At 47.0% G+C, this 11,984-nt stretch overlaps 1 protein-coding gene across 1 annotated transcript; it reads right to left on the bottom strand.

Moving 5' to 3' along the window:
- Nucleotides 1-5,321: 5,321 nt before the first annotated feature.
- Nucleotides 5,322-11,587, bottom strand: LOC121481017 (cohesin subunit SA-3-like). The gene is given in 8 exon segments (XM_041737988.1): nucleotides 5,322-6,071; nucleotides 6,073-6,131; nucleotides 6,134-6,215; nucleotides 6,217-6,742; nucleotides 7,713-7,824; nucleotides 10,750-10,853; nucleotides 11,034-11,138; nucleotides 11,455-11,587. Coding segments are annotated over 8 exon segments (1,530 nt in total). The 3' UTR covers nucleotides 5,322-5,662.
- Nucleotides 11,588-11,984: the final 397 nt, after the last annotated feature.

Below are 11,984 nucleotides of genomic sequence, written 5' to 3' on the forward strand. Positions count from 1 at the left end.
CAGATGTTATTTTTTCTTCCCTCTCTACCATCCCAATAATCCTACCCCGCTGTCTGTGATTTCAAATGTGGTAAGAATCTGGGACGGGGGTTAGGCGAGCAGTGGAGCGCTTTTGAATTAAGATCTAAAGGGTGAACAGGAATGAATGAAGTGAGTGGATCTGGAGCATGAAGAAGTGCTGGGAAGGAGGCAGCCCCTGGCCCGAAGAGCAGCAGGTGCCATCAGAGCAGGGAGCAGACTCCAGCGCCCAACCACAGGGTTGGCTCAGAAGGCCTGAGAGGTTCCTGGGGAACAAAAGTCCTTGAATAGCATTCCTAAGCCCCAGCCCCGTGAGCAAGAAATCCCTTCGGAGCCTCCACGCCTGGGCTGTTACCCTCCAGCAACCTGAGTTACCTAAATCTCCGAGAAGCAAGAAATGCCAAGTCCCTTCAGCTCGTGTCTCTTGGCTGAACCTGTTGGACGCCTCTCTGTGCCGAAGCTCAAATAGGATTCACTGCCAAGATCATTTTGCTGTTACAACCACGATTAGTTCAACTTTCTAATCTTTCACTGCACGACTTTTTGAGAGAAACCTAATGCCGATAGGAGATAAAGCTTATTTATTTGCCTAAGACTATAGGCAAAAAAAAAAAAAAAAAAAAAAAATCTTGTTTACATGTCCAAGTATTTACTGATACGGTTGGTTTTAAATCCATCATCTTGCAGTTTGTTTTTTCTTTGCCCCATCTGTTATTTGTTCTCTCTTTTTAATATCTTTTTGCTCTCTTTTGGGTTGAATATTTTTGTAATTGCATTTTATTTCCTTGGGTGGCTCATTAGCTGTAACTATATTTTGTTTTAGTGGCTGCTTTAGGGTTTATAGTGTACATCTTTAATCTATTACAGTCAACTTCCAGGGATAATATACCACTTCACATAGAGTATGAAAACCTCACAATAGCACACTCCATTTTCCTACCTCCAGGTCATTGTGCTATTATTGTCATACATCTGACATTTGATTTCTACATTATAAACCCTACAGTGCATTGTGTATGTTGCATTTTTTTCTGTTAAACATTGATCTTTAAAGCAGATTTTTTTTTTTAAAGATTGTATTTATTTATTCATGAGAGACACAGAGAGAGAGGCAGAGACACAGGCAGAGGGAGACGCAGGCTCCATGTAGGGAGCCCGAAACAGGACTCGATCCCAGTACCCCAGGATCACACCCTGGGCTACAGACAGATGCTCAACCGCTGAGCCACCCAGGCGTCCCTTAAGCAGATTTTTTTTAAAAAGGCCAAGTAGTGGGTGGGTGGTTTTATATTTGGTTATCTGTGTTCTATTTCCAGTGTTCCCTATCCTTCAGTACCTCTAGATTTCTTTCTAATATCATTTTCCTTCTGCCAGAAGGACTGCTTTTAAAAATTGATGTTGGTTCAGTCTGTTGGTGTGATGAATTCTTTTAGCTTGTGTATGCCTGAAAGAAACTTTATTTAACCTTCATTTTCAAAAGGCATTTTGCGATATTGCCCCACCGTCCTGTGGCTCACATGGTTTCCCACAAGACATCTGCTGTCATTCTGATCCTTGTGTCCACTGCCCCCAAACCTCCTCCACATATTCTGTGGCATTTTCCCCCAACAGCTTCTCATATCATTATCCTGGTTTTAAGCAATTTGATTATGATATGCCTTGGTATTGTTTTCAAATTTCTTGTTCTTAGACTCTACTGAATTTCTTGGATTTGTAGATTTATGATCTTCATGAAATTTGGAAAATGGTCATTATTTTTCAAATATCCTCACTGTCCCCCTCCTTCAGGAACTCTAAGCACGTGTATCAAGTCATGTGACATTGACCCACGGTTCGCTCATGCTCTACTCATTTTGTTTTTCAATCTTTTTTTTTTTCCCGAGTTTCATTTTGGATCATTTCCATTGCTGTCTTTATATAATTTTTTATTCTGTTGAGTCTAATACATTGCAGTTTTCATCTTAGTGCATCTTTAATTTCTCAAAGTTCAGTTTGGGCCTTTTTACTATTTTCCATGTCTCTACAGGCTCAAGCATTTCTCTACCTTATCATACGAACCTATGGCATACAGTTATAACTGTTTTCATGTCCTTATTTACTGATTTTACTGCCTGTCACTTCTAGATCTTCTTCTTCTTCTTCTTCTTCGTCTTCTTCTTCTTCTTCTTCTTCTTCTTCTTCTTCTTCGTTTTCTTCTTCTTCTTCTCCTTTTTTTCTTTAGAGTGAGGGGTTAGGGAGAGAGAGAATCTTAAGCAGCTTCCATCCCTAGTGCGGAACTGCCAGGAGGCTCGATCTCACAACCCTGAGATCATGACCTGAGTTGAAATCAAGAGTTGGACACTTAACCAGCTGAGCCACCCCATTGCCCCGGGACCTGTTTCTATTTTTTTTTTTCTCTTTATTATGGATTGTTTTAGATGCCAGTCCTTGTTAAGTTCTGCTATCAATATTCTAGAATGTTGTTCTGGGACATAGTTATGTTATTTGGAAGTAGTTGGATCTTTTCAAGACTTTTACATTTTATTACTCAGGACCAGAGCAGCCTTACTCGAGAGACAACTTTGCCCTCTGGGTACTACCAGCGCTCGGTGAATTAGAAGGTTCTTCCTCTGGATGGTGGGAGCACGACCTACCCCAGTCCTCTGTGAACTGTTGGGATTGTTTTCTCTGCTCCATGTGGGCAGATCTTTCCCTCAGGTGGCTTCCGCACGCTCAAGCTCTAATCAGCAATCAGCATAGGACTTGAGGGGAACCCTCTGCAGTTCTCTGGATCTTCTTTCTGTGACTTCAACCTAGAAACTCTCTTTAGGTCCTAAGCTGGAGCAGTGGTAGGGGTTATTTCATTTGTTTTCCGTTTCTCAAGGACGACTATCCTGAGCTGCCTGATGTCCCACATCTGAGAACCATTGTTTCATGTATATTTTCATGTATATTTTGTCCAGTTTTTCAGTTGTTTCAGATAGGAGGATAAATTTAGCTCCTGTTGCCCCTTCTGAGCTGAAAGCAAATGTCTTAAACTGTGTTAAACTGATAGTTCTCAAACTTCACTGTGCGTCAGAATCAATTGGAAGGCTCACTAAAACACAGATTCCTAGACCTCCCCCAGAGTTTCTAAGTAAGTAGGTGTGGGACCTGAAAAGCAGTATTTTTAACAAGTTCTCAGATGATGTTGCAGCTTCTGGTCTAGGACCACACTTTGAGAACTACTGTGTTAAACGAATTCAACTAAGAACATATCAGGTGATCTTCATCGATGAATCAGTAACACAGTGTGAACCATATTGATAATCAAGGCAAAGCTTGTCAGAGAAAAACAAGCATAAGTAAATATATTATTTGAAGGTATTTGGGGACATATATATCAAGAACTAAAGAAAAGCTGTTCATTTCCTCTTATCTGATAAATCCAGGAAATAAACTCCATAGAAATGATATGAATCAATCTTTCCCAAATAATATTCCTTAGAACATCAGTAACCTGTAAGTTGTTCATAGGTTCTTTGTGAAAGGTCTTTATGGTTAAATAGGGTTAGGAACCTGTAATATGCTAATATATTTTATAACTTTTCCAAGAGAAAGACTATGAAAGGTTTCCCAAACTTATTTGACCACAAAACCGCTTTATTTGGCAAAACTCTCTAATGTTCCTTGGAAGCCAGTTTCAGAAATACTGGAGCAGACCCTTGGCATTAGCAGGCCTACCATTTTCAGAGCCAGCCGGTTGTCAGGAGACATTCCACCACCGAAACAGCCTGGGATTCTGATGGAGCTGGTCGGAGCCTGGAGAGTGGGTGCCCCGGCTAACGAATGAGCTCAGCCCACTGCCCACAACACACTCCTAGCATGGCTTCCTAGTCTGCTGCTCTTCACACAGCAGCTTTTACAGTCATAAAAATCTGTTGGCCTTGTGAAAGTGGCCCTGAGGGAAATGCCTGCTGGTGGTTTGGTGATGGAAAGAAATTATTAAAAGGAAAAGGAGGTGGAGATGGAGGTGATATTAGAAAGGGGGGGTCTTAGCAAGAAAAGAGATACATTCCAAAGGTGGTCTCCTAAATTTGGCAGGGACATGGATCTATATGCAAATGAGCTCATTCTGCAGCCTACATGGAAACCATAAAAAGTGATTCATGAACTGTTTTAATGAGACGCAAAACTTAGCAAGATAAAACATTACACATGTTAATTGCTGACAGAAATGCAATTCAAGAGAAAGCCAGAGGCCTGGGCGGGTGTTTCGGTGAAGCTACCTGAGGTGAAGACACTTATACAGTAAATAAAATTTGTTTCTAGAATTTAAAGAGAAGCTTCTCTTGGTATATTATGATGCAAGAAGGGAAGGGTGGTCTTAGCCGACCACATTCCATGGAAATGAAATATATTTCACCTTAAGCTAAAGATACCACAGAAGAAAATATCTGGGTAATAAGCCTCATGTCTCAAGATATGCAGAAAGCTGTAGAGGAAAAAAGTGCTGCTCATCACCATGATACTCCTACAAAACCTCAACTCACCTTCTCCTCTTATGCCATTCACAGCCGGCTTAGGCACAGTCTCCTGTGACTTGGCCAGTGTCACCCAGGATCTCCTACGGGCCAGGCCGTCTGACGCTTACAGGGGGTTTGACTGTAAAGAAGGCAGTGCCCTGCCCGTCAGGGGCTCGCAGCATCACCTGTTCTCCCAGGGGCGGAGGCCTGGTCAACTGTTGAGACTGACCTTCCGCAGCATCTCCTACTAAACTGCGTTTGATCTGTCTTGCTCATCTTCATGTTGTACAGGATACATACTTCTTGATTAAATGAATATTCCTTAGAATAAAGTTTGAAAACAATCTAGATACAGGCATACCTCGTTTATCACACTTTGTAGCGCTCGTGGCTTTTACAAGTTGAGGTTCTGTGGCAACCCTGCTTTCAGCAGCCGTATCAGCACCATGTTTCCTGCAGCATTTGCTCTCTTCGTGTCTCTATGCCACATTTTGGTGATTTTGCAATATTTCAAACTATTTTTCATTATTGTTATTATATTTGTGGTGGTGATCTGTGATTCTCACTCACTGAAAGCCCAGATGATGGTTAGCACTTCTTAGCGCTTCACTTAATTTTTAAATTAAGGTACGAGCAATTTTTTAGACAGAAAACCCAAGGATTAAGTATTGTCAAGGAGGAAAACAAATAAAATAGAATTACAGAAATCGTATTCATTACCTAAAGTAACGAAGTTACTTGATTTTTTTTTTTTTTTTTTTTTGCCTGAAGCATGTTTATTGAGCTAATCACTAGGGTACAAAAGAAGCTGGGAAAGCTGTTCCAAAAATACAGGAAACTACTGGGTTCTTTCTATTCAGTACAGGGAGGCAGTGCCACTCTAGTACTGAGGTAAAGCTGCCACCTCCTCCAGACACAGCAGGAAAAAGGCATTCTCCACACAGGGACAGAGCCAGGAGTATGAGGAAGGACAGGGGGCCTAAGGCTTCTCTATCCCAACATCATAGGAGAAACATTAGGTTAGAAAGGCACAGCCCACTCTCCTTCCCTTCAAAGACCAGGATGGGGCCTAGAAGTAATGGTTCCTTCTTCTCTGTTCTCCTGTTTGCCTTTTCCCCATTGAGGTGGGGAGTGGAAACGGGGAGGGGCATGGAGTCCTGTCAGAAATCCTCAAGGTTTAGCTCTGTAGAATCTAAAAGGTTCAGCCCGTGCTCACTGGGGGAAGTGTGCTTGTCTGTTTCTTGCCATTCCTCACTTAACTCGTGAATTTCCAACTCTTCTTCATCCTCTTCCATGAGGCTGAGTCGGGTCAGCTGGTTGCCCAAACCAGGACCTGAAGGGTTGAGGAGAGTCTGTAAATGCTGTGGACTTGAGAACCTTGACCTCTGGTTGCCTGACAGAGGTTGGCCCTGGGTCAGCTCTGGTTCTGAGCGGCCTTCTTCCTCCACCTCTTCCAACCCCCTCAGGGGCTGCCTCCTCTTGATGGCTGTAGAGGTGAGGGTGGGTGTGGGTGGGATGCTGTTCAGCTGCAGGCTTTCTTCCTGAGGCGAAGAGACATCCTCTCTGCCGCCTGGAGGGACCTTCAGTACGCCTTTTCTTGTAGCGGGGGCAGCCCTGAGGACTGGTCTCCACAGGGCTGTGTTCTCCACAGGGCTGAGGGAGTGGCAGTAGGTGGTGACTGGACCCCAGGGACAAGCAGGTGACTGGGAGATACTGCGAACACTTTTCCAGGTAGGACAGTAGCAGCTGCTTGTCCTGATGGAAGAGTCGGGGGGAAAACTCTGAAAGGAGCTCCAGGAAGGCCAGGTTTGGGGGCTGACTGGAGGAGCCAGGTGGAGGCGGTTCAGACAAGGAGAACTTGATGCCTTCCTTGTGGAGTGTGACCACAAGGTCACGGTTTTGCCGCTGCTGGGGTCCAAAGCTCAAAGCAAACCTTTGGGCCAGATCCTTCATCTCACCAAAGGCTGGAAGCTCATTCAGGCCCTGGGGCCCCTGTTCCTGTAGCAGTTCTGTATACAACTGCTTGAGGCTCAGCAGCAGGATCTGGGAGCAATGACTCCGGTCAATCTGCCTTGCTCTAGTTAACGTTTCCTTGATGAGGTCGCCATAGTCCTTGTAAAACTTGCTGTAGTGTTTGAAAACATCTGAGGCTGCATCCATGTCTAGCACCCCATAAAGCAACAGCTTGCAGAACCCAGCCAGGAGGTGCCACAGTGACCCGAGGTGTGCAGGGAGAAACTCTACTCACCTGTGACCTGTCGCTGTGTGAGCGCCTACAGTTTATACACTGGGGTACTGGGGAGAGTGAGATAGTTCGGGTGCTGTGAGCCAGATCCAGAGCACGAGTGCCTCCCACTGCCTGGGAATGCAGAGTAACACCAGGCAGCAGTGGAACCCTGGGGCGCCAGGGTTCCGCCCACAATGGGGTCCTGTGTCATCACTGTAGGTGGGGGTCCAGTCAGCACTTAGCCTGGCACCCTGAAGGCCAAGGGTGCACGGGGAAGTCCTGTCTCACGCCGGATGGGAAGGGGTTGCAGGCACCCTCCCACATCCTTAGTTCCCACCTTCAGGCCCTCCAGGCCTCCCACCCTTCTAGGTAGACTGGGTGTCCCAGCTGTCCTCCCACCCACAAGGGTTCACAGCATGGATTTTGCACTTAAGAACATTTGAGGGGCTCATGGGTGGTTCAGTCAGCTAAACATCTACTCTTGATTTTGGCTCATTTCAGGATCTCGAGGTTGTGGTGTGGAACCTCAGGTGGGGCTTGACCCCGGCGGCGGGGGGAGTCTGCTTCAGAGTCTCCCTTACCCTCTGCCCCTCTCACTGCATGCTCTCTCAAATCTTTTAAAAATCAACATTGAAGACATTTGAGAAATCTTTATTATCTCTGCAGAGGTGCCTTCATATGTGTAATGGCTGTGTAAATGCTTTTTTTTTTTTTTTTAATTTTCATTTCTCTGGAATAAATTCCCTGGAGTGCTAAAAAAAAAAAAAAAAGAAGTATCCCCAACTTTGCCTTCTCCTGGTTTAGGCTCCAGCTTTCCCATGTGTTTGACATGGCTTGTCCCTGCCTGTCTGTTGACATCCTACCTCTTTAAGGCTCAGTTGAAACACTTCATCCTCCCCGAAGTATGAAGACTTTCACGTCCCTTCTAGGATTCCCCTCCTAGAAGATGCTGCTAATTCTCACCCAGACACCTCCAGCTTTACCTGCAGGGTTCGCAGATGGACTTCCAACTGCTAAAAGCTGCATGTCTTTGGCTGAGAACCTCCTCCAAACCTGGAGCCGGCTGCCCTGCCCATGCTCGGTGGGCCAGAAGTGCTAAAGAAAGAACCCCTTCCAGAGAGCCCCCTGTTCCAAGACTGATGGAAAGCAGTTGGTCCTTTTAATGTGCTCAGCTCCCCGTGATAGAATAGCCTGGACTAGGCGGCCGAAGCCCAGAGATTTATTGCTCATGGTTTGGGAGGCTGGGAAGTCCAGAATCAAGAGGCCAGCTGCTTTGGTTCCCAGTGAGGCTCTCTTCCTGGTTGGAGTCCGTTGACTCTTGCTGTGTCCTCACAGGACATGGGGACAGAGACAGCAAGCACTCTGGCGTCTTCTTCCTATAAGGACACTAATCCTGTCATGACCTCATCAAAACCTAATTACCTCCCGGGGCCCCATGTCCCAATACCAGCACATAAGGGATTAAGATTTCAACATGGGAATTTTGGAGAACACAACATCCAGTCCATAACACTGGTGAAAAAGCACCTCATCTCCTGTGCGACTTGAGTGGAATGACTGTGGGGTCCTGTCCATATCATTTCCTGGTGTCCCCGGGGGACTAAGCTCCCATTTCCCAGAGGTGACTGGCTGGATAACACATTGATGATGCCCCACTTCCCCGCCCACCTTCCTCCCCAACACCTTCAAAAGAAAAGTCTGTCCTCACCTCCTTGTATCAGGGCCCACTCCCTCCGGGCTCCCGTGTTCCCCTGCTGTAATAAGTCTCACATTATGCTCTTTGTTGCAGGGTTTTATGAATGTCTAGACTCTCGTAACTAAACCATAAAGCCTTTGGAGAAGAGAAATTTTCTTTACATGCTGTTTCCCCCAAAGCCTAGCAAAAATACCTTGCGTATAGCAGGTGCTTTAAAAACACTAGATTAAGTAATGACATTAATCAAACTCAGGATTTTTACAAGAAAGGCACTGTAGCCATCTAACACCTAAAGAGCACAGCATTTTCTGTGGCACTACATAAAGCAAATTATTTAAGTGAATTTTTATGAATCCCAATTACTGATTTAGAAACCTCATAAGCAGTTCCAAGTTCAAAATGAATCTTTAAGCAATAGATGAAATATATTTTAGTATTTTCTGGAGGAGATAAGAGTTGTGTGTGTGTGTGTGTGTGTGTGTGTGTGGTTTGTTTTTTTTTTTTTTAGGAGATAAGATTTGAACCAAGTCCCTATTTCTTTTTTTTTTTTTTTTTCAAGTCCCTATTTCTTAACGTGGCGTTCAAAGCCCACGTGGCCTATCCACCCCTCACCTCCCTTCCCAGGTTCATCCCTCCTGTTCCACCGCTGCCGTGTGCACAGCTGTGTGATCTTCGTCCAAAGGACCTACAATTCAGGTTGATCTTTGTTAACAAAACTGCAGAAATCTCACCGAGGAAGACCTAGACATGGCCAACAGGCACATGAGAAAATGCTCCGCATCACTGGCCATCAGGGAAATACAAATCAAAACCACAATGAGATACCACCTCACACCAGTGAGAACGGGGAAAATTAACAAGGCAGGAAACCACAAATGTTGGAGAGGATGCAGAGAAAAGGGAACCCTCCTGCACTGTTGATGGGAATGTGAACTGGTGCAGCCACTCTGGAAAACTGTGTGAAGGTTCCTCAAAGAGTTAAAAATAGACCTGCCCTACGACCCCGCAGTTGCACTGTTGGAGATTTACTCCAAAGATACAGATGCAATGAAACGTGGGGATACCTGCACCCCGATGTTTCTAGCAGCAATGTCCACAATAGCCACACTGTGGAAGGAGCCTCGGTGTCCATCAACAGATGATGGATAGAGAAGCTGTGGTCTGTGTATACAGTGGGATGTTCCTCAGCCATTAGAAACGACAAATACCCACCATGTGTTTCGACGTGGATGGACCTGGATGGAGGGTATTATGCTGAGTGAACTAAGTCAATCAGAAAAAGAAAAACATTATATGGTCTCATTCATTTAGGGAATATAAAAATTAGTGAAAGGGAATAAAGGGGAAAGGAGAGAAAATGAGTGGGAAATATCAGAAAGGGAGACAGACCATGAGAGATTCCTAACTCTGGGAAACGAACAAGGGGTGGTGGAAGGGGAGGTGAGTGGGGGGTGGGGGTGACTGGGTGATGGGCACTGAGGGGGGCACTTGGTGGGATGAGCACTGCGTGTTATGCTATGTGTTGGCAAATTGAACTCCAATAAAAAAAAATTTTTTTAATTAAAAAAACAAAACAGAACTGCATAATCCCGCAGATCTCACGTTGTAAGAGAGAAGTTAGCACCGTTTTACAATGGGCAGCGTGGAGGCCGGGGTGGCTCAGTCGGTTAGGCATCTGCCTCGGGCTCAAGTCAAGGTCCCGGGGACCTGGGGTGGAGCCCCACATCAGGCTCGCCACCGGGGGGGGGGGGGGGGGGGGCTCTCCCTGCCCCGCTGCTGCCACCCCCTGCCCCTGCTTCTCGCCCGTGTGTACTCTCTATCTCAAATAAACAAATAAAATCTTTTGAAAAATAAATTTAAAAAAATAATAGGCAATGAGATACATGCTGTCAGGAAGAAAAATCCAACACGCTCTCTGACAGGATCTCCAAGGTGTAGTCTGGGGCGCGTGTCTCGGGAGCAGGCAGCCAGAAGACACCGAGAGGCGGCCGCACCTTATGCCTGCAGAGTCACAGGAACGTAGGCGGGAAGCATCATTCTTGCAAAACATAATGCAAGTAATATTCATGGTAGAGAAAGCGGAGATAGAGAAATGAATAGTTACACTTCTTTTCTTTTGTTAAGATTTTATTTGTTCCTGTGACACCCAGGGAGAGAGAGAGGCAGAGCCCAGGCAGAGGGAGAAGCAGGCTCCCTGCGGGGCCCGGATGGGGGACTTGATCCCGGGCCCCCGGGGTCACGGCCTGGGCCCAAGGCAGTTACACTTCTGATCAAAGCAAACACTGCTAACATCTCAGTGGATCCCCTGGCGAAGGTCTGATTACCCATGGATTTTCAGCAGGCCCCGAGGGGGGACCCATGCCCCGAGCAGGTGTCAGGAAGGCAAGTGAGGTGACACCCACGGTCTGGGACGGCATGTCCTCGGGGGCTGAGCCGGAAGGCCCCCCTCAGACTGTGGCACAGCAGACCTTGAGGGGCGGCCCGGGCACAGAGGGGTGTCCCTGGACCCGCAGGGCGTGGGGGGCGCTTGGAAGCCCGCTCTGCTGCCCTGGGTGCTGCGTGGCTCCGCTCAGGAGCTGTTACCTGCAACTATCGGGTACCTAACTACCTGCGAACACCTGTCCTGCCAAAATAACACAGGGCGGTAATACATCGTTGCAGCTAGTAGAGCCACAGGGGTTAGGGCCAAAGGTCCGGGTGATTGGGGCTAGACCTAGAAGGAAATTAAGCTCGAAAAGGTTAAAGAACTCACCGGTTTCCTCAGGTGGATGAAGGTGGAGGGAAGGCCCTGAGCCTCGTTTGCACACCGCGTAGGGCATCTAGGCCACCCTTGCGCCCCAGAAAGGTCATGGGTCAAACTCAGTTGTGCCCCAATCCAAGCGTGTTGTTTCGGAGCTAAGGGGCCCCCCCATCTGGAGGCCTGAGCTCCAGGAGAGGGGAGAGGCCTTCTCGGTGCCTAGGCTTCCTCGGGGTCTACCCGGCTCCTACCCCACGGCCACCCGCGCCCTGGGTCCCCGCAACCGGCTCACCCGCGGTGCCACCTTGTGTCATGGCCTGACCCCAGCCACACAGGGCCTGGAGCTCGCCTGCCCTCTGCAGGGTTCCCCCTTGCTGTGCCTGGAGAAGACGTGTGCCCCCAGAGCTCTTGGTCCCTAGCACCATGGGCCGAAGTACTTTCCTGCTCTTCTTGGTTAAAGGCCCTATATGGTAGCTGAAAGTGTGAGGCTTGGTCCAGCCCGGACCCGAGGCCAAGCTCTGCCACTTACTATGTGGCTGGGGGACAGGTTACTCATTTTCCACGAGGCTCACTTTACTCATCTGAAGAATGGAAAGAAAGATACCGACCTTAAAAAGGCTGTTGTTTGGACCAGAAGAAATGTTTGACACGCAAGGGATTTGCAGCAAAGGGTTATTGTTATTAGGGTTGCTCCCCATGCTGTCGGCTTGAAGAGCCGCCAATGGTGTGTGCACTTTGGCTCTTCCCCATTTAAGATTTCACAGCTGATTTTGGACAGGAGTCGAAAATCGCTCCAGGGTAGCCCACTGCCTTGCCACAGAG

The sequence above is a fragment of the Vulpes lagopus genome, chromosome 23, assembly GCF_018345385.1.
Source record: "Vulpes lagopus strain Blue_001 chromosome 23, ASM1834538v1, whole genome shotgun sequence".
NCBI lineage: Eukaryota > Metazoa > Chordata > Mammalia > Carnivora > Canidae > Vulpes > Vulpes lagopus.